Raw genomic sequence first — 22,303 nt, 5'->3', positions numbered from 1 at the left:
GCTTGCTACTGACTCCTACGAACGCTAAAGTGCGGTCTCTCCTGCCAACAATGCTTTCTGGTGCAGACAATCCCTGCTACCATTACAAAATGTATCAATGCGCGATCTTTCCCGCTCTTTTCTTAAAATATATCAGTACGCGGTTTCTCTCGCCCTTTTTAAAATTATATCAACAATGCTTTGGTGCAGATATTCCCTGCTACCACAATTATTTCCAACATGACAAATATTAATTATTCCTACTTAATCCTATTAATAAAATAAACATCTTTCGTAAATTGTGGTTTGACAATAGACAATAGACATACACACGTCTTACACGATGGCTAAAAAGGCGTGCTCAGTACACAGCCGAGTTAAAATAATCTCCCGGCGGGACGGCCGAGTGGAGGTCGTCCAAGCCGCTGGGAGAGGCTTAATAAGCTGAAGCTTACTCCCATGAAGGGAGGACCATAGGCGATGCCAAAGGGACACCACCATGTAGTGAGACTCAGTTGTGGTTATATAAACACAGACACAAAGGCAAGGTACTAGTGTGGTATTTCTTTCCTACGTGCCTGAGGTAAATGTAGAAACGCGAACTATCGAGACGTTTGTATTAGTTAGTCAAAACGGGATCAACATGTTGCTGTTTTTTTCCCCTGCTGCCAAAGGACAAGCACCTGTAGACAGGCATAGGATAGAGAATAATGAGCATGAAGCATGTCTGCTGAAAACCATCGTCCGCGAAAACTGCGACAAGGGGTGTACTGTTCTACGATAACGCACGCCCCCATACCGCAAATGTAGTAACGCAGGCGTTACGCCAACTCAGCTGGGAGACACTAGAGATGCCTCAATGCTGACGACAATTTTACTTGTTTGGCATATCGATACTGGACTGTACGGCCTCCGAACGGTAACCTTTTGATGGCCCCCTTATAGTTATTTACGTCTCAAATTATTTCTAATAAAGATCTTTCTGATATATACTTAGTAAGTTATATAAACTGTCTTTAGTATTTCATTAATTGTAACTAGCCGATGTCTGTATGTAGTAGATATTTAAGAAACATGAGAGATCCCTGTAACGGTAGTAGCAGCAGCGGAAACATTTTTGGAATTTTTGGCCATCTCTCCTGCCCCGCGTCCGACATTCTTAAATGAGTGCAACTATTACCGTTGATAAGTTTGAGTCTCTACTAAAAACCATTTTCGTACATTTTTTCAGAGGTTTTCATCGTGTCTTACCGATGACGTGTGATACAGTTGTGATTTCGTATTAGTATCTTCGTTCGTTTAACTTCTTTCATCCTTGAATGCATTCTTCAGTTGGTATGACATTATCGTCAGTAATTTTGTCGAGTAGTAAAAACACCTTCCCGCAAACTGTCCAACCTTTCTCCTTTTTTGCTCAAGCTATATGAGCACGATTGAGAACATTAACAGAAAGTGAAGCGGATCGTGAAGAGCGTTTAGCATCTCAGCGTTCTAGAATTGCATCATCTCGATCTCTAGAGACTTCTTGCGAACGCGAATCACTTTTGAATGCTAATAGACGCCCTAACGCTGCGTTGCTGTCCTTATGAGATTAACGTAGAACGTGAACGTCTGTTGAGTGCGGCCCGATCTCGCCACGCTACAGCTGAATTCATGAAGAACGTGAGGTTCGATTATACTCTGACCGTAGGTGCCATGAGATTCCCTGATCTGTAGAGACGACTCCCGAACGGTAACTGCGCTGGCCAATGACCGTACCCGTCACGAAATCTCACTTTTCTTGAAGCGAATCAGGAAAGAGAAGTAAGTTTCTCTACTGACAATTAGCACAGCAGTTGATTTTTAGCAAATATGATGTTCCTGGTACTTCATACTTTAAATACTTGTATCTGTGCTTACAAACACATCAATTCTTTACCGTTGCGCACTTCTGACAGCTTCACCTTCGGTTTTTTGTGTCCGTTTTTCTTACTGATGATAGGCATCAGGAGTTTTCAGAATTCATGCGGGTTCGAGATCCACGCAGCAAAAAGCTAGTTAGAGATAAGTATTAAAACACTGTAGAGATTATTCAATATATTGAATGTATTGGACGATCTCCTACAGGTGCAAATGAAGACAGGTTTTGAGAAAACAATATATAAATAAGCAATGCGCTAGAAAGTGGTTTAGTAAGATTAAACTACAAAAAATAAGAACTTCACAATGTTCAAGTAACGAAATAATGGGAAGTGAAGAAATGATTTCGATATTGACAATCTACGATGTGAAAATACAACATTCGCATTACTGCCAATTTTATTTTCGCGTTTACGCCACTAACAGCAAAGACGCGAAATCTGAAGTTTAATTTTTTGCCGGAAGTACAATATCATAAGAATCTTTTAGACAATGTTTACACGGCATAGTACGCTATAGGTTTCTGATTCTGAAAAGGACGCTGTTTCAGAAGTAAAACAACGGTGAAATAGTGGCTTGTTACTTTAATTCTGGGCATTAGTGTAGTTACATTGCTAAAATTCTGTGAGCTTGCGTATATCTTAGTAATGGCAGAACCCGTAGAAAGTATAAAAATTCGTAGACGATTCACTAGTCTATCAGAGATAGCAGGCTGCTGGGGTGGTATGGTGGATCCGCAGAGATCTCGCAAAGACTGAGAACAGTAACCCCACATCTGAGGGTGACGGAAGGTGGATTTCGGAACTGTTTGGGCGTGTTGTGGAGTTTCCTGAAGTTAGTTGTAGAGAATTTGCGTTCCATTCTCGCCATTTGATGATTCACTTGTATTGACGTAAGTAATGTTAGTATACGTTAGTTTGCCGGCCGCAGTGGCAGAGCGGTTCTAGGCGCTACAGTCTGGAACCGCGCGACCGCTACGGTCGCACGTTCGAATCCTGCCACGGGCATGGATGTGTGTGATGTCCTTAGGTTAGTTAGGTTTAAGTAGTTCTAAGATCTAGGGGACTGATGACCTCAGATGTTAAGTGCCATAGTGCTCAGAGCCATTTGAACCATTTTATACGATAGTTTGTCCAAAATTTTTCTTTGGACACAGGGTATCCGCAACTGCCAATAACTAGTAACAGAATAATTCCTCCACGACCGGTTTCGGTCGTTCACAACGGAACAACAGGAGCTGCTCCTGTCAGCTGGAATGCGCGATTCCACAAAACCTTTGGTGTGTACTTCCTCTTTGCAGTAATTTTGCGACAGAGTAGTCCTGAAGAACAGTGGCTTAGGTCAGGAACTGCCAGTGGGCCTTCTTTGCAACTATAGTGTAGATGAATATATTGAATAAGATAATGGATTAAGCATTTTGGGTGAGTTTTTTTCTTTTGGTTTTTTGTAGACTGAAAATTTTATTTTTCCTTTGTTTTATAAACGCTGTGAACGGAATTATAAGTAAGGAACTAACAACCTTACGTAGTTATGCGCTTCATGTCTCTTTAGAGCAAAAAACTTCGGAACTGGATTAATAAACAACAAAAAACTTACGGTGGTTTTAATGCGTCAGCTGTTCTCAAGGTGCCCCCTCCCCTTCCACGTAAGTATAACTCATAGAAGGTTCATAAAACCATGGGAAACTGAGAGAAAATTCATTTTGCTTGAACGTCTGTTATATCGTCAAAGCGTTGACTTTTCATATGAATTTCTGCTTTTCTGTCTTTCCGTGATAGGTTGGCATTGATATCATAGTGTCTTCACACTAGACGATTTTTTCGAGAAAATAATTTTCCTTGGTTACATTTCAATCTAGTCGCGGCAGGAGCCCACACGTAATTATTTTTGTTCGGAAGTGAAGGTGTGCGGGACACTTTGCATACACTTCTGTTCTTCAAAACATTCTGGTTAATATCTTGCACATTCGATGTAGAGATGTTACGTTGCGATTTGTAACACAACGTTGGTACACTACGGCCGCGTCTCCGCTACTTCAACTATGTCTGCTCGTAACTGACTGATCGAATGTACACTTACTGTTTGCATTTGTAAATTACAACTTTCACGTAGCAGTTACCATTGATGTGTCTTATACATCAGTCATAAAATAAATTTCTGGTCTTTCCTGCAGGTGGTGTAATTCTATATGGCGGGAATCAAATTTTGTAAGAGCATGAAGTCAATGGATCGATAGGGAAGAAGTTAATAAAGTTCAAATGGAATGATATCATTGCAAACCATTCACATTTACTGAGCCGGCATGATAACCTAAAGCTGTGATTGAGACTTTGTGTCATATTAGGATTCGAACTAGTGATTTCCACCTATGAAACTTCGGCACCGTTGTTCTTACCTGTAATTGCCGAACACCAATGAAAATTTGTGTCAGGTCTGGAGTGGTGTTTAATAGTCTGACGATTAAGGCGAATGCTTGCGAAAATAACTAAATCTGAGTTCTTGTCGCGGTTTGCCGCATATTCTGAATTGTCACTGTAGGTTATTACAAATCTGTAAGTTAAAATAAACACAACTGCCTAACGTAATCTGCTAAACCCAGCATATCAATTTAGATGTCATGTGGCATATTCAGAAAGTAAGTGTACTACGTATTTATATATTTTTTAGGAACTATGTATTCGGAAAAGAACAGTATATTGTTGATACATTTAACTATTTTTACTCACAATCGTTATCCAGTTCAGTGCACGTGGTGAGCTGTGTTACAACGTTCTCTATCCCCTCCTTTAGGAACTCTCGCTCCAGCTCCTTCACCCACTTCAGAACTCTTTTTGCACCTGCCTGTCTGTTGAAAATTTAATTCCTCGTGTATGCCTTCAGGGCGGTGAAGAGATGATCTGAAAGCGCCAAGCCAGGGGAATGGTTCCAAATGTGACACGGCGCAAGTTGGTGCCTAAGGTTGTGTGAGGACATCCTTGACGCAACTGGACACTACAACGTGCGTTTACTTACTACCGTGGTCCTGCGATGTTCGTTCTGGTCAGGGGTCTCCCTCTGCAACTCAGTGTTGCCAATTCTCAAACACAAAAATCGACAATCCGTTACGGTCACGGCAATATTGGCTTAGGCCAGGAACTATACTTGAGTATTGCTCATCAGTGTGGGGTCCGTGCCAGATCGGGTTGACGGAGGAGATAGAGAAGATCCAAAGAAGAGCGGCGCGTTTCGTCACAGGGTTATTTGGTAACCGTGATAGCGTTACGGAGATGTTTAGCAAACTCAAGTGGCAGACTCTGCGAGAGAGGCGCTCTGCATCGCGGTGTACCTTGCTCGCCAGGTTTCGAGAGGGTGCGTTTCTGGATGACCCCCCTGCGGGTCCGGGGATTAGAATAGGCCCGAGGTATTCCTGCCTGTCGTAAGAGGCGACTAAAAGGAGTCCATCCCCCTCACGGGGGTAGTTAGCGCCTGCGTCCGGTGACGGACGGTTCCACGACCTATAATTGTGGTCTTTTTGGTTTTTCACTTCTCGTTTCTTCCTTCCTTTTGTTGGTTCCTTTCTTTGCTCTTCTCCACCTCACTGTCTTCCTTACTCTTTCCCTTGACTTCTCCTTGCCTTCTCATTGCCTTCTTCTCCTTGCCTTCTCATTGCCTTCTTCTCCTTGCCTTCTCTGGTCTCCGCCTCGGCGTTTGAGACAGTCTGTCCTCTTTCTCCCTCTCTCTCTTCTTTTTCCTCTTCTTCCTTCCTCCCTGTGCGTGCCTGAAGGCCGACCCACGCGTTCGCACGCGTAGCCGGTGACGGGGTAACGCGTAATTCCCCGCCCTGGGTAGACATGTAAGGCACGCGCGTACCCCCTGGTAAAGGCCAGGCCCGGAGAGGGGTGATTGCCTGAGCTGATACCTTCTGACCATGCCGATTGGTCCCTCCGTCTGTTTCTCGGGAGGTGTGACCTGAGGTGTAAACATTCACCTAAGGCGGGAGTGCCCTCTGAGAGGGTCCCCACAAGGAAGGAGCGCGCCATCGGAGACGCTGGCAATCATGGGGGATTCCTCCGCAATGGATTCTACTCCATCTCTCTCGACTTCTGCCCAAAAACGGAAACGTGACCAGCCACCAGTGACAAAAGTACTACCGCCTGCCCACAGTTCCTCGTCGTTTCTCGATCTGAGGACGGAAAGGATTTTTCCTCTGTCAACCCTTTCGTTATCCAGAAGGGCGTAGATGCCATAGCCGGATCTGCCAAATCTTGTACCAGGTTGCGTAACGGTACCTTATTACTAGAAACTGAGAGTGCCTTTCAGGCACAAAAACTGCTTCGGGCCACACTCCTGTACACGTTCCCTGTCCGGGTGGAGGCCCACCGAACTTTGAATTCGTCTCGTGGTGTAGTCTATACTAGCTCCCTCGACGGATTGACTGACGAGGAGATTCAATCTTTCCTCGCTCAGCAGGGCGTGACGGCTGTCCATAGGGTCATGAAAAAGGTCAACAATGACCTTGTACCGACCCGGACACTTTTCTTGACCTTCGATAGTGTTAAGCTGCCATCGCGCATCAAGGCGGGCTACGAGGTTATTTCTGTTCGCCCCTATGTCCCGACACCTACGCGCTGCTACCAGTGTCAGCGTTTCAATCACACTCGACAGTCTTGTTCCAATGCGGCTAAATGTGTCACTTGTGGCAGGGATGCCCATGAGGGTGACTGTCCACCTCCGTCTCCTCGTTGTGTGAACTGTCAGGGTGACCATGCCGCATCCTCCCGCGACTGTCCTGTTTATAAGGAAGAACGCTGTATCCAAGAAATTCGGGTCAAAGAGAAAGTGTCCACCTCGGCTGCTCGCAAGCTATTGGCTAGTAGGAAGCCCGCGCTGCTCCCAGCGGGGAAATACAGTACTGTCCTCGCCTCTCCTCGGACTACCAGGGAGGTAGCAACCCAGACATGCGATCTGACCTTCAGCACCACGGTCGTCCGTTCGGCCAGTGCTAAGATCGCGCGGTCGACGTCTCCTCTTCCTCCCATCACCCCACAGACACCAGCCCCTTCATCAGCTTCTGCTAAGACGAAGACCCCGCAGTCAGATGCACGGGCCTTCAAGAAGGAACCATCCCTTGCAGACTTCCTACGTACCTCGACCTCCCAGCCTTCGACCGGTACTTCCACCAAACGTCCTTCAAAAAAGGCTCATAGGAAGCACAGTTCTCCTTCTCCGCCACGGCGCATTTCTTCTCCTGCGCCACCCAGCGGTTGCCGCCCCAGGCCGTCATCCGTTTCGCCTGGCCGCACCGCTGGTAGCCGTACATCTGGCCGTTCACCGGCGGAGGAAGCTCCCCCTCCCGACCATCCTCCCAAGATGGCCGATGAACCTATAGACCCAATGGACGATGACTGTCCGCCTACTGATAGCGGCGGCAGTGCTCGCTTGAAGCCAGGCCCTCAGCGGCCTTCGAGGTGACCCCTTCTTTCATCTTCCTTTTCTTACGATGGCACTTATTCACTGGAATATTCGCAGCATTCGCTCCAACCGAGAGGACTTGAAGTTACTGCTCCGCTTGCACCGTCCGCTCGTCGTAGCCCTCCAGGAAACGAAGCTACGCCCATGCGATCAAATTGCCTTGGCACACTACACCTCTGTGCGTTTTGACCTACCCCCTGTGGTAGGTATCCCAGCTCATGGAGGGGTTATGTTGCTGGTCCGGGATGATATTTACTACGATCCCATCACGTTGCACACCGGCCTGCAGGCAGTTGCCATCCGCATTACTCTCCCCACTTTTACGTTTTCCTTTTGTACCGTTTACACTCCATCGTCATCTGCCGTTACCAGGGCAGACATGATGCAACTTATTGCTCAGCTACCTGCACCATTTTTGTTAACTGGAGACTTCAATGCCCACCATCCCCTTTGGGGCTCTCCAGCATCCTGCCCGACGGGCTCCTTGTTAGCAGACCTTTTCAACCAGTTCAATCTTGTCTGCCTCAATACTGGCGCCCCTACTTTTCTTTCGGACACATCTCACACCTATTCCCATTTAGACCTCTCTATATGTACTCCCCAACTTGCACGCCGGTTTGAGTGGTATGCACTTTCTGATACATATTCGAGCGACCACTTCCCGTGTGTTATCCATCTCCTACAGCATACCCCCTCTCCGTGCTCCTCTAGTTGGACCATCTCCAAGGCAGACTGGGGGCTCTTCTCTTCCAGGGCGACCTTTCAGGATCAAACCTTCACAAGCTGCGATCGTCAGATCGCACACCTCACGGAAGTCATTCTTGCTGCTGCTGAATATTCCATCCCTCACCCTACTTCTCCACGTCGCGTACAGGTCCCCTGGTGGACCGCAGCATGTAGAGACGCTTTATGTGCTCGTCGACGTGCTGTACGCACATTTAAACGCCACCCTACAGTGGCGAATTGTATCATAAACGATTACGTGCTCAGTGTCGTCGTATTATCAAAGAAAGCAAGAAAGCCAGCTGGGCTGCTTTCACAAGCACCTTCAACAGTTCTACTCCTTCTGTTGTCTGGGGTAGCCTGCGCCGGCTATCTGGCACTAAGGTCCACTCACTAGTTTCTGGCTTCAAGGTCGCGAATGACGTCCTTGTGGCCCCTGAGGCTGTCTCCAATGCCTTTGGCCGCTTTTTCGCAGAGGTTTCGAGCTCCGCTCATTACCACCCTGCCTTCCTCCCCCGCAAACAGGCAGAGGAGGCTAGGCCACCTAACTTCCGCTCCTCGAATTGTGAAAGTTATAATGCCCCATTCACCATGCGGGAACTCGAAAACGCACTTGGCCGATCACGGTCCTCCGCTCCAGGGCCTGATTCTATTCATATTCAGATGCTGAAGAACATTTCTCCTGCGGGTAAAGGTTTTCTTCTTCGTACATACAATCGCATCTGGATTGAGGGACATGTTCCCGCATGCTGGCGCGAGTCTATTGTTGTCCCGATTCCTAAGCCGGGGAAGGACAAGCACTTGCCTTCCAGTTATCGACCTATCTCGCTTACCAGCTGTGTCTGTAAAGTGATGGAGCGAATGGTTAACTCTCGATTGGTTTGGCTGCTCGAGTCTCGACGCCTACTTACCAATGTACAATGTGGATTTCGTAGGCGCCGCTCTGCTGTTGACCATCTGGTTACCTTGTCGACCTTCATTATGAATAACTTCTTGCGGAAGCGCCCGACCGCGGCTGTGTTCTTTGATTTGGAGAAGGCTTACGACACCTGTTGGAGGGCGGGCATTCTCCGCACCATGCATACATGGGGCCTTCGCGGTCGCCTCCCTCTTTTTATTCGTTCCTTTTTAATGGATCGACAGTTCAGGGTACGTGTGGGTTCTGTCCTGTCAGACACCTTTCGCCAGGAGAATGGGGTGCCACAGGGCTCAGTTTTGAGCGTCGCTCTGTTCGCCATCGCGATCAATCCAATAATGGATTGCCTCCCAGCTGATGTATCAGGCTCCCTTTTTGTGGACGATTTTACCATCTATTGCAGCGCGCAGCGTACACGTGTCCTGGAGCGCTGTCTTCAGCGTTCTCTTGACCGTCTTTACTCCTGGAGTGTCGCCAATGGCTTCCGTTTTTCTGCCGAGAAGACGGTCTGTATTAACTTCTTGCGCTACAAAGAGTTTCTCCCACCGTCCTTACGACTCGGTCCTGTTGCTCTCCCAATCGTGGAGACAACCAAATTTTTAGGCCTTACATTTGACAGGAAACTTAGCTGGTCTCCACATGTGTCATATTTGGCCGCCCGTTGTACCCGTTCTTTAAATGTCCTCCGTGTTCTCAGTGGTATGTCGTGGGGAGCGGATCGAACCGTCCTACTTCGTCTATATCGGTCGATCGTCCGCTCCAAGCTGGATTATGGGAGCTTCGTATACTCCTCTGCACGGCCATCCATCTTACGCCGCCTCAACTCCATACAACATCGGGGTTTACGACTTGCGATCGGAGCATTTTATACTAGTCCCGTAGAGAGTCTTCATGCTGACGCTGGCGAATTGCCACTCACCTACCGGCGCGATATACTGCTTTGTCGGTATGCCTGTCGGCTACTGTCAATGCCCGACCATCCGTCTTATCGTTCCTTTTTTGACGACTCTCTCGACCGTCAATACGGGTTGTATGTCTCTGCCCTGCTACCCCCTGGAGTTCGCTTTCGTCGCCTCCTTCAACACCTTAATTTTTCACTCCCTGCAACCTTTCAAGTGGGCGAGAGCCACACGCCACCTTGGCTCCAGGCTCAGGTCCGCGTTCACCTTGACCTCAGCTCGCTCCCAAAAGAGGTTACACCCGGTTCGGTCTACCACTCCCGTTTTTTGGAACTTCGTTCGAAGTTCATCAACATGACTTTCATTTATACAGATGGCTCTAAGACCAATGACGGGGTCGGGTGTTCCTTTATTGTCGGAGCACAAAGTTTCAAATACCGGCTCCATGGCCATTGTTCGGTCTTCACAGCTGAGCTCTTTGCCCTCTACCAGGCTGTTCTTTACATCTGCCGCCACCGACATTCTGCTTATGTCATCTGCTCCGATTCCCTGAGCGCCATCCAGAGCCTCAGTGATCCGTACCCGGTTCACCCTTTCGTACACCGGATCCAACGCTCTCTTCAGCAGCTGGTGGACGTCGGTTCTCCGGTTAGCTTTATGTGGGTTCCTGGCCATGTCGGTATCCCTGGGAACGAAGCTGCAGATGCCGCGGCCAAGGCTGCGGTCCTCCAGCCTCGGACAGCTTCTTGTTGTCTCTTCGTCCGATTTTAGCAGGGTCATTTGTCGGCACATTTTATCGCTGTGGCATGCCGATTGGGCTGCACTTACAGACAACAAGCTTCGGGCCTTAAAACCTCTTCCCGTGGCTTGGACGTCCTCCTCACGCCCTTCTCGGCGGGAGGAGGTAGTTTTGGCCCGGTTAAGAATTGGACACTGCCGGTTCAGCCATCGCCATCTGCTGACGGCTGCGCCGGCGCCGTTCTGCCCATGTGGGCACTTGCTGACGGTTCGACACATTTTAATGTCCTGTCCAGATTTTAACACGCTGCGTCTAGATCTTAACCTGCCAAGTACCTTCGATGCCATTTTAGCGGATGACCCACGAGCAGCTGCTCGTGTTCTTCGTTTTATCAATTTGACAAACCTCTCTAAGGACATTTGATGATGCTGTTTTTTAATCCTATGCCTGTCAGTCTGTCTTTTATCGTGTTTTCCCTTTTAGTTGTTGTCAACTTGTGCCTCGCGGTGCATTCTTAGAGTAGCCAGGGCGCTAATGACCATTGAAGTTGTGCGCCCTAAAACCACAAAAAAAAAAAAGTTTCTGGATGAGGTATCGAATATATTGCTTCCCCCTACTTACACCTCCCGAGGAGATCACGAATGTGAAATTAGAGAGATTCGAGCGCGCACGGAGGCTTTCCGACAGTCGTTCTTCCCGCGAACCATACACGACTGGAACAGAAAAGGGAGGTAATGACAGTGGCACGTAAAGTGCCCTCCGCCACACACCGTTGGGTGGCTTGTGGAGTATGAATGTAGATGTAGATGAACAGCACACTACTTTCTCAACATGCTTCATATACAGTAACTGGTGTAGCACGTTTTTTGGTTTTTGGGTGGCATTATACAGGGTGTTATAAAAAGGTACGGCCAAACTTTCAGGAAACATTCCTCACACACAAATAAAGAAAAGATGTTATGTGGACATGTGTCCGGAAACACTTAATTTCCATGTTAGAGCTCATTTTAGTTTCGTCAGTATGCACTCCAACGTGTTCAAATTGTAAATTTTCACAATCAACACGTGTGGGCTGACGAGAATCCGCACGCAATTGTGCAATCACGTCATCGACACAGATTTTCTGTGAACGTTTGGGCAGGCATTGTTGGTGATGTCTTGATTGAGGCCCCATGTTCTTCCACCTACGCTCAGTGGAGCACGTTATCATGATATCATACGGTATACTCTACCGGTGCTGCTAGAACGTACGACACAACATGTGCTTCATGCACGATGGAGCTCCTGCACATTTCAGTCGAAGTGTTCGTACGCTTCTCAACAACAGATTCGGTGACCGATGGATTGGTAGAGCCTTCACGCTCTCCTGACCTCAACCCTCTTGACTTTCATTTATGGGGGCGTTTGAAAGCTCTTGTCTACGCAACCCCGGTACCAAATGTAGAGACTCTTCGTGCTCGTATTGTGGATGGGTGTGATACAATACGCCATTCTCCAGGGGTGCATCAGCGCATCAGGGATTCCATGCGACGGAGGGTGGATGCATGTATCCTCGCTAACGGAGGACATTTTGAACATTTCCTGTAACACAGTGTTTGAAGTCTCGCTGGTACGTTCTGTTGCTGTGCGTTTCCATTCCATGATAAATGTGATTTGAAGAGAAGTAATAAAATGAGCTCTAACGTGGAAAGTAAGCGTTTCCGGACACAGGTCCTCATAACATATTTTCTTTCTTTGTGTGTGAGGAATGTTTCCTGAAAGTTTGGCCGTACCTTTTTGTAACACCCTGTATATGTTGGAGCTGTTGATTATGTCAGTGACAGTTGTGTGTGTTGCTACAGTGTCGGCGGGCCTGGGGTGGGAGCCTCAGCTCATTACGTGCCCCAGCTGCCGCTCCGTCATCACCACAAGGATGCACCGCACCACCACCAAACGCACATGGGTCATCGCCGCCGCGCTCCTGCCTGTCGGGTGAGTCAGAGGCCGCGGGCTACTTCGGCACCAGCCACAAAGAGATGATGTGGATTTGCTACACACCTGATGTCTCGTTCGCATCCTAATGAGCGTCACCGATTCTCCTCTTGCATGTACGGTACGAGGAATCCCTCGGCAGCGAGTTGGCGCTGAAACGGTCCGATGCTGATCGTTGCGTGGTAGCCACGAGGTGGAGACGACTTCGCCGCTAGTGAGAGATAGGCACTCGAGGATGTGATTTGGATAGCGAGAGCAGAATGGTCCATCTCTAAGAGAACTGTTCACCTATCTGAGAGGCTTTACGGCGTAAAATAATGATTAGATGAATTATAATCAACTTTCTCCTGTGTACCACAGATGACGTGTTAATGATTTAATTTGTTGTGGGAATGCATTACACGCTAGGTGCCTAATTGCCGTCACCGCCCTGGGTGAAGTACATAATTGTTTATTTTGACCAATCGGGAATCTTCCAAAGATACTACCTGCCCATAGATCGTAGATCCATTGTCTTGAGGCTGTAATGAACTGTTAGCGAGAACTGACCTTGGGTAAATAACTCGTCCGTTAACTATTTACGGATGCAACTTGTATTTATTCGAGCAGAACACAAGAAACTGCAAGTTACGAACTTTATCCACTGTCTTTTGAACAAGTCCCATGTTATTAATATATTTACAATCTGTACCTTGTGACACCAGTAACTGATGCCACAGATTCTTAAAATGTTATAGTCCATTATTCTTGGACAAAATTAAGATTTGTTCTGCTGGAGAAGACAACCACAACTGCCAACCACGGCTGCCTCCTCCTGATCTGATTAGAAATAACTTCGCTTGGGAGCCGGGTCTAGGCAGAACACCCGAAGGGCTTAGTCTATCTGTTTGTTTAGCTTTCTTTTTAGTTTTGGATGTAATTCTAACTTTCTAAGTAAGTACGCGGTAGCTTGCTATTTAGAGATAACTATTCCACAACATTAAGCAAGTTTAATGTACCGTTATTAAAATATTAGTGATGGAAAGTTAGCATGTTAGTGCGCAGCTTCCGAACGTATCAGCCAGTCACGCTGATAGACTAAAATTCTGGCGGTCTTTCCCACAAGAAAGATACCATCTGCTGAAGGTACTTCACACCAGTGATTACGTCATACGGATACTGCTGCAACCTCTACTGCTCTGAGGAAAGAATCTTGGAGCTAGATGCCACAAAAGTGAAAAGAATGGCAACGGCAAGTATGTTGTTGATATTTCGAGTAAGTCGCATAAGAGTAGTGGTAGTAGCGCCAATATGAGGATGCAAATCAGGTTTGTTTTAAATAAACGCTGTAACGATCATGAGCGTTAGTTACCTCTGAGTTTGGACTTGGTGAGTTGACGTTAGTCAGGAATGCCTTTCAGGCGACGAAGATGCCATTCTCTTCCACTGACCCCAAACCACCGCCATTTGCGTATTCCATGGTGTCACGTGAGATCTTATTGGAGGGCAGAGTTGGAGGTATCTTGGGTTTCCAGGCCTATACCTGGAGTTACGGTCTGAGGTGCGATTTCGTATGACAGCAGCAGCACTCTCGTGGTCATCCACGTACCCTGACTGCAGATTTGTACGTGAGTCTCGCAATTCGACCCGTAGTGCTGCCATTCATGAACAGCATTCCAGAGGGTGTTTTCCAGGAGGATAACGCTCGCTCACATATCGCTGTTGTAACCAAACATGCTCTACAACTTGTCGACACGTTCCCTTGGTTTGCTCGATCACCAGGTCTCCCTCCAATGGACGTCATCTCTTGCCGGTGGTGAAACACCAGCAGTCTCTAAGTGATCATGAGCTCAATTCAACACACAGAAGTACGGCCCCAAATCGTTCCCCTCCCTGGACACACCATGGGAGGAACGTCAGGCTAAGGATGACAGTGGATCTTATTCGCCCTGGTACCTTGTATGTTACAGAGCTGATTGGGAATCTTTCATGATGATGAAACCTCAGTTTTTGTTGAGCATTTAGAGGACAAGTTCGGGGAGGTGGAGGGCTTGTCCAAAATGAGATGTGTGTCAGTACTGATCAAAACAGCATCCTCTGCCCAGTCACGGGAGTTACTCGCTTGTGACAAGATGGGGGATGTTTCTGTAACCATCACGCTCATAAGAGCTTAAATATGGTCCAGGGTATCATGTTTCACAGAGACCTTCTTTTGCAGTACGACAATGAGCTGCATGCCAATTTAGAGTGGCGAGGTGTACATTTCGTCCAGTGTGTCCACTGGGGTCCAAAGGATAATCAGGTTGCTACCGGTGCCTTCATCTTGGCCTTTGAGGGTGATACATTGCCCGAGAAGGTCAAGGTTATGGTCTACCGGTGTGATGTAAAGCCCCGTATCTCTCCCCTGATGTGTTGCTTTAAGTGCTGGAAGTTCGGCCATATGTCTTTCTGCAGTACTTCCAGCATCACATGCCGAGATTGTGGACGCCCATTACATCCCCATACTCCATGTGCACTGCTTCCCATCTGTGTCAACTGCGGAGAGCACCATTCACCTTGCTTGCCCGACTGCAGGATTCTCCAGAAAGAAAGGAAACTCATGGAGTACAAGACCCTGGACAGACTGACCTACACTGAGTCTAACAGAAAATTTGAACACCTGTATCCTGTGCGTATGACATCGTCTTACGCTGCTGCTACAACAGTTCTAGCACCATCAGTCCCACCAACCCAGGTCACCTCTCAGAGCCAAAAGACTACACCTGCCCCTTGATGGTGGGGGGGCATTTCCCTCCTTGTTCCTCCTGCACAACCTACTTCGGGAGCAACACCCCCCCCCCAACCATTCTATGCCGGAGAAGCGTAAGTCTTCTTAGGCTTCTCTCACTGGGAGGGGGTCCATTGGGTCACTCCCTTCCCAGGTTTCTTCTGGTGGGAAAGACGACACCTGCCAGTGGCTGAAGAGCCCAGAAGCAGCTGGCCACAGGGCTTCAGACTCATCCTCAGTCCCATAGACTGAGCCAGTGAAGTCCTCGCAGTCAGGGAAACCCAAGGAGCAGCGAGAGAAATCCGAAAAGAAAGCCCCTAAGACCAAGGAATTTGTGGTGGCACCCACACCACCGCTACCTACAAGCTCTGTGGCTGAGGATGTAGTGGATATTTTGGCGTCTGCTGAGGACCTAGATCTCGCCAGTAGAGATGGGGGATCCGCTCTTGAACTGATTCATAGAGTTGAATCTTTCAAAGGAGTGAACAATCAGTGATTCAGAAAAAAAGAACGGTAGCTCCAAACGTTTCCCACGGCAGAGAGAGAGAGAGAGAGAGAGAGAGAGAGAGAGAGAGAGAGACGGAGCATATCATCAGTGCCTCTGCTGGTCACAGCACAGTGCACGCCACACAACACAGCCAGCGCCGGCCTCTGCCCTGCTTCTACCTTGGCTGCCTGCATTGTGCAGTGCCCCACTGGATTTTGTGTTTCACATATGCCATGCCGTCTCTGTGCGTCGTCTGCCGCGTGCAGTGTCTGGCGCAGCTTAACTTCGCATCGCACTCTGTCGGCGATCGTTTCAGTCGCACGTCCTGCCCTCTGGGCAGTTGATGCGAGCAACAGGACAGAGCCACCTAGCGGATAACATAGGAACTACTTGCAACAACCTGCTCGCAAGGGAACGGACGATTTGTCTCGGAGCGGGTGAGTGGTGGCCGTTCACTGCTCCCCCCACCCTCGGAACTCGCCCGCTCGATGCTCACCCCACCGTTCTCGACTCTAGCCAGAGCGTTGAGCAAAGCAACTCAGGTGTCACTCTGGTCTCTGCGGTCTTAGCTCACGCAGTAATACAGCTTGCGGCTCGACCTGCTTGACTCAGTGCTTCTGCATCGGAGTTCGTCTCTACTGGATATTGTTCTTCGTAGTAATACTGCTATGTATATTACATTATTATGTTATGTATACATCATTTGTTTTTATTTTATTTTTATTTGTTTAAACTGATCAGATTAGGTTCTTGACGACTCCTCTTACTACAGGATTTTTATTATGGACACTCGAATTTACGCTTTAATTACGAGCGAACCGATAAACGTATCGCAAAATGTGATACACCAATATTTTCCTTGTTTTATTCTGCGTAAGGCTATATGCAGCACTTTCGTTTTACAGTCAAATTTATATTTTTTTTCTTATTCTGGTACGGATTTTGCGATTTTAGGCGTCTTTGGAAGGAAACGTTCACTTTAAAAATATATGGCTTGCAATGTATTTGTATGAGGTTAATGAAATTTTAATACATTATAGCCAAATATATTGTTAATGTAAATCTCAAGTTACAACATTTCCCGATCACCCAAAAAACCACGATAGTGCAAAATAAATCAATAATCAAAAACTTTGTCATATCGTGGAAATTTCAATAAACAATACAAAATTCTTACTCATTATCTGTGTTACTTCAAAATAGAATCAAATAAGATCAAAATACAGGTATAGTACTGGAATAAACCAAGTTTAAAGGGCAATGTGCCTTCCATTTATTTTCTATTGTAAATGAGTGGTGAGTCATGAAAAAGAGCTAATTCATTTCAGGAAGTGAACAGTTCTGATCCTATCTCTGAAAAGAACAGTTTTGCCCATCTCTACTCGCCAGACCCGCAGAGATAATGGATATAGGCTGCTCAGGCAATAAATCGGTGGTAGCAGGTGAATCTGAGGTGTAAAGTGCCTCATTGAATGTTCCAAGCATTCCCAGTCTCACGATGTCTGTCATCCTCCAGTGGAATTGAGGCGGTTTTTTCGATCGCCTGGCTGAGCTTTGGCAACTGTTAAGCTTTACACCTGTTATCTGCATTGCCCTCCAGGAAACCTGGTTCGCAGCAATGCAGACCCTTGCCCTCTGTGGCTATAAGGGATATTACAGGAACCATAGCAGGACGAATATGAGAGTCGCAGCACCTCAGATGCGAAATGCAACACCTGGAAAGTGTTCTGAGGAGCCCTGGGTACGCCACAAGTCACATTGGAAGTGTAACAGAGCCAAACACTCGGCGAAGCGACAGACCAGAAAAAGAAATGTCAGTTACGGCCTTTCTGCCGTACATTCCCAGGGTGAGACCGAATGGGTCGTATAATGCGCTAACACGGCGTGAAGACGATTTTCAAACCGACAAAGAAGATCGAAGAGTGTCTTACATCGGCAAAGGAGAACAGGGATCCACTTGCAATGTCTGAAATACACCGCATACCATGTACATGGGGGAAAGTTTGTCGGAATGACTGGACGACCAATCAGCACCAGGATCACAGAACATAAGCGACACTGCAGGTTGGGGCAGGTGGAAAAATCGGCCGTGGCAGAGCACGCACTGTGAGAGACCGACCACGTAGTAAAATTCTCCGACACGGAAGTTCTGGCTGTAGAGAAGCACAATCACACCCGCATGTTCAGAGAGGCTAAAGAAATAAAAAAAGCATGGGAATAGCTTCTACATCTACATCCATACTCCGCAAGCCACCTGACGGTGTGTGGCGGAGGGTACCCTGAGTACCGCTATCGGTTCTCTCTTCTATTCGTCTCGTATTGTTCGTGGAAAGGAGGATTGTCGATATGCTTCTGTGTGGGCTCTAATCTCTCTGATTTTATCCTCATGGTCTCTTCGCGAGATATACGTAGGAGGGAGCAATATACTGCTTGACTCTTCGGTGAAGGTATGTTCTCGAAACTTTAACAAAAGCACGTACCGAGCTACTGAGCGTCTCTCCTGCAGTGTCTTCCACTGAAGTTTATCTATCATCTCCGTAACGCTTTCGCGATTACTAAATGATCCTGTAACGAAGCGCGCTGCTCTCCGTTGGATCTTCTCTCTCTCTATCAACCCTCAACAAGAAAGAAGAAACGCTGATATTCATCACGGGTTTACAACCGGATCATGTCGTCGTCTAGACACAATATTTCGGCGGACCAGCTGGCCGCCATCTTCCCTCTTCTTCTTTGCCGATCTAAGACACTCTTCGATTTTCTTTGTCGGTTTGAAAATAGTCTTAAAGCTGTGTTTGGACGGAGTGGCTATGGGGAGTCCACTCTCCCCCATAGCCGCCAAACTTTTTATGGAAGACTTTGAGGACATGGCACTCAAAACTTCGTGTCTTAAACCAAATTGTTTTTTGAGATACGTTGATGATATTTTTATGGTTTGTTCACATGGAATTGATGCTTTGAATCGTATCAGAGTATTCAATTTACTATGTAAATTGAAAGTGATGGTAAACTTACATTTCTTGATCTTTTAGTTCAAAGAAAGGACGATGGGACTTACGGACACAGTGTATATCGGGAGCCTACTCATACTGACTGCTATCTTCATGCGACCAGCTGTCATCCACCACACCAACGTAGAGGAGGTTTGCGGTCTCTGGTAAAAAGCCTTACGCCACTTCTGACGAGGAACATTTTAAAGAAGAAATTGATCATTTGAAGAATGTTTTTAAACAGAATGGATATACAGAACAACATATATGCCGTACTCTTCAGTTTGGTCCGTCACGTGAGCCACAACTCTCTTGTGGATACGTGTGTGTCGAGCACGGGGCCCCGAGCTATTGCAGTCTTCCTTCTTTCCAGTGCTGCATTTCCTTCCCCTTCCCCTCCTTTCCTCTCCTTGCTCCTTCGCCCTCTCCTCTCCCTCTCTTGATGTCCTTGCTTATGTTGGCCTCCGCTATCCTCCTGGTTATGTTGGTTTTGCAATTTAGCTTCGTTGCGCAATCACCTCCTCCTTTTGGCACTCCCTGGTCCCCCTTTGGGGTTTGACCTCCATTACTAAATTTCTCTTCCGTAGTGTGAGCCGTTTGGGGAAGAGCACCTTACCTAGTGTCTCTGACGTGTGCCCTCCTAGTTCATTCCAGCTTTTCTTTCTTGTCGTTGTATGATGCTAGGGTGCATAGCCAGCACTGTAGCCAGCCCATGTGGTAGGGTCGCTATGTACCGTTTTGGTTTCCCCCTGAACACACAGGGATCACACTTCTGATACCTGAGCTGTGACCTCCTCATGAAAGCCTTGGAGTGGTTGCTCGTCATCCTGGAGCATCAGAACTTCCGTCAATGGCCGCTGTGCCAGACGGCCCTTGCTGTGGCTGTGTGGCGCCCGTGAGGACAGCCCCTGATCGGAGTGGGTGGAATCAGGGCAGACGCTATGTAAATGAAACGCATATGGGTCCAGAACTCTGGCCGTTCTTCTGCGGCTGTCTCTCTGCATCGAACTGATTCTCCTAGTGCTGCTTCTCCTGCCCCTTCGGCCTTCCCTTCCATGGCTACCCCCTGGGAAGAGGGTCAGGCCCATCGGCTAGGGGCAAAGCCTTTCCATCGCTATCTGGTTTGCACCAGGACTGCTGGGGATACTTTCACTTATACCAAACCTTTATTCTTTGTGGAACACGTTGAAGACAAGTGGACTCCCTGAGCAAGATGCAGTCGGGTTCGTTGCTGATCAAAACTGCTTCAATTGCCCAGTCTGCGGCCCTTCGTGCCTGTACCCAACTTGACACAATTCCTGTGTCCATTACCCCCCCCCCCCACCAGTCTCTAAATATGGTTCAAGGTGTGATTTTTAGGGACCTCATCCTTCAGATTGATGAGGAACTTTGGGACAGGGTGTTCACTTTGTTCAGCGTGTTCAGAAGGGTCCTAAGGACAATCGCATTGATACTGGTGCCTTTATCCTGGTCTTTGAAGGGGATACCCTCCCTGAGAAAGTAAAGATTATGGTTTATCGATGTGATGTGAAGCCGTACATCCCACCTCCTATGAGGTGTTCTAAGTGCTTGCATTTTGGACACACGTCTTCCCGCTGTTCACAGGCCCCTCTGTCTGGTGACTGTGGACGCCCACTCCATGAGGGGCGTCCCTGTGTTCCCCCTCCTGTGTGAGTTAGTCATGGCAATCATTCTCCACGTTCACCAGATTGCCCAGTATATAAGAAGGATAAGAAGATACAGGAGTATAAGTCCCTTGATCGTTTAACCTACACAGATGCTCGTAAGAAGTAAACACGTCTTCAACCTGTGTCCATGATGTCTAGTTATGCTTTAGTTATGTCGTCAGCCCTTGCTCGCCCTTGCTCGCCCTTGCTCGCCCTTGCTCGCCCTTGCTCGCCCTTGCTCGCCCTTGCTCGCCCTTGCTCGCCCTTGCTCGCCCTTGCTCGCCCTTGCTCGCCCTTGCTCGCCCTTGCTCCCACACCTTCTCCTCTGGGCGCTGCTCCCCCTCCCCAGCCAGAGAAGTGTCCCACTCCTTCGGCGTCTGCTGGTCAAGGGCGCCCCTCCCGGGATGCCCCTTCCCAGCACCTTCCAGGCCAAAGGTCTACTGCCACGCGACGACCGCGAGAACCGGGGTCTGTCGGCTCCCAGGTCGCCCGATCTCTTTCTGTTCCCGATCTTGCTGCAGCTGGCTCCTTTATGCCACACAGCCCTCCTCGATCTCAAACAGAAAAGAAGAAGAAACATAAGTCCTGGGGCAAACATCCTCTGGTGTTACCAGAGGTCCCATCCCCGGCTTCACAACCACATTCTGACCTGTCGTTCGTGGATGTCGCCCCCTCCTTGTCAGTGACGGGTGGTGACCCAGTGGTATGACTGGCTTTATCCTGTTCAACCCCCATTTAAATCATCGTTCTGTGGTTACCCAATGGAATTCTAATGGATACTAGTCACCTTCCAGAATTGAAATCCCTTATTTCGTCTTATTCTGCAGCTTGTGTGGTTCTACAGGAATCTCATTTTACTAATGGTCACTCACTAACCCTGTGTGGCTTCCGTGTTTTCTTTCGTAATTGGGTCGGACCCCTGTGGGCTTCTGGTGGTGTCTGTATGTTGGTCCGTACAGACACTGCTAGCATGTGGATTCCTCTTCAAACTACATTGGAAGTGGTTGCTGTTAGGGTCCACCTAGACTCTGAGGTCATGGTTTGGAATCTTTATCTTCCTCCTGACAGGACTCTTACACCTGCTGCTTTAACTGCCCTTCTTCAGCAACTTCCTCCTCCCTTCCTCCTTCTCAGGGATTTTAATGCTCGTCATCCCTTGTTGGGCAGTGCATTTCCATCTAGACGAGGTCTTCTCTTAGATCAATTTGTTACGGACCACGACTTGTGCCTTCTTAATGATGGCTCCCCTATTCATTTCAATGCTGGTCATGGTACCTTTTCTGCCATTGATCTTTGTCTTTCTTCTCCCTCTCTCCTCCCTTCATTACACTGGTCGCCACACGACGACCTTTGTGATAGTGACCATTTTCCGTTGATTCTCTCTCTCCCTTTCCGCTCCCCGATGGACAGGTTACCTCGTTGGTCCTTCCAGCGCGCCGATTGGCCTCTATACACTGCACAGGTCGTGTTTTCTTCCCCTTTGTCTATGAAACGTCCCCTTTGTTGCATTAATTGTAATAACAATGCACTGGTGTCTGAAACATGTTCCTCAGTGCTTTTCGGCAGTGAATTTGCACCGGCAACATTCACATTTTGACAAGCGGAAAATGTGTCTTGACTCATTTGAGAAAACGGTGAGAACCCAAAACCTGAGTCTACAGTATTTGCAATATTGTGTTCTGTCATTCCCGATTCCTGAGGCGAGCTGTTGCCGACCGATCGATCGATAATGCTTCCCTGTTTACTACCTGTTTCACTGTCTACACCATTATTTGACGCTCGCTCCATTTCCCTATGCACAGTTACCAAATTACTACTTTGAATATTAGTTAATTCATT

At 47.8% G+C, this 22,303-nt stretch overlaps 1 protein-coding gene across 1 annotated transcript in view; it reads left to right on the top strand.

Moving 5' to 3' along the window:
• LOC126100366 (lipopolysaccharide-induced tumor necrosis factor-alpha factor homolog) overlaps positions 1 to 22,303 on the top strand; it is a 53,045-nt gene that overhangs the window by 4,966 nt on the left and 25,776 nt on the right. The window contains exon 2 of the mRNA XM_049911000.1: positions 12,448 to 12,577. Coding sequence (XP_049766957.1) covers positions 12,448 to 12,577 — 130 coding nt within the window. The remainder of the gene's footprint in view (positions 1 to 12,447; positions 12,578 to 22,303) is intronic.

The sequence above is a fragment of the Schistocerca cancellata genome, chromosome 1 (genome assembly GCF_023864275.1).
Source record: "Schistocerca cancellata isolate TAMUIC-IGC-003103 chromosome 1, iqSchCanc2.1, whole genome shotgun sequence".
Classification (NCBI taxonomy): domain Eukaryota; kingdom Metazoa; phylum Arthropoda; class Insecta; order Orthoptera; family Acrididae; genus Schistocerca; species Schistocerca cancellata.
Note: the sequence above shows the minus strand (reverse complement) of the source record. Positions and strands in the feature narration are given on the sequence as shown.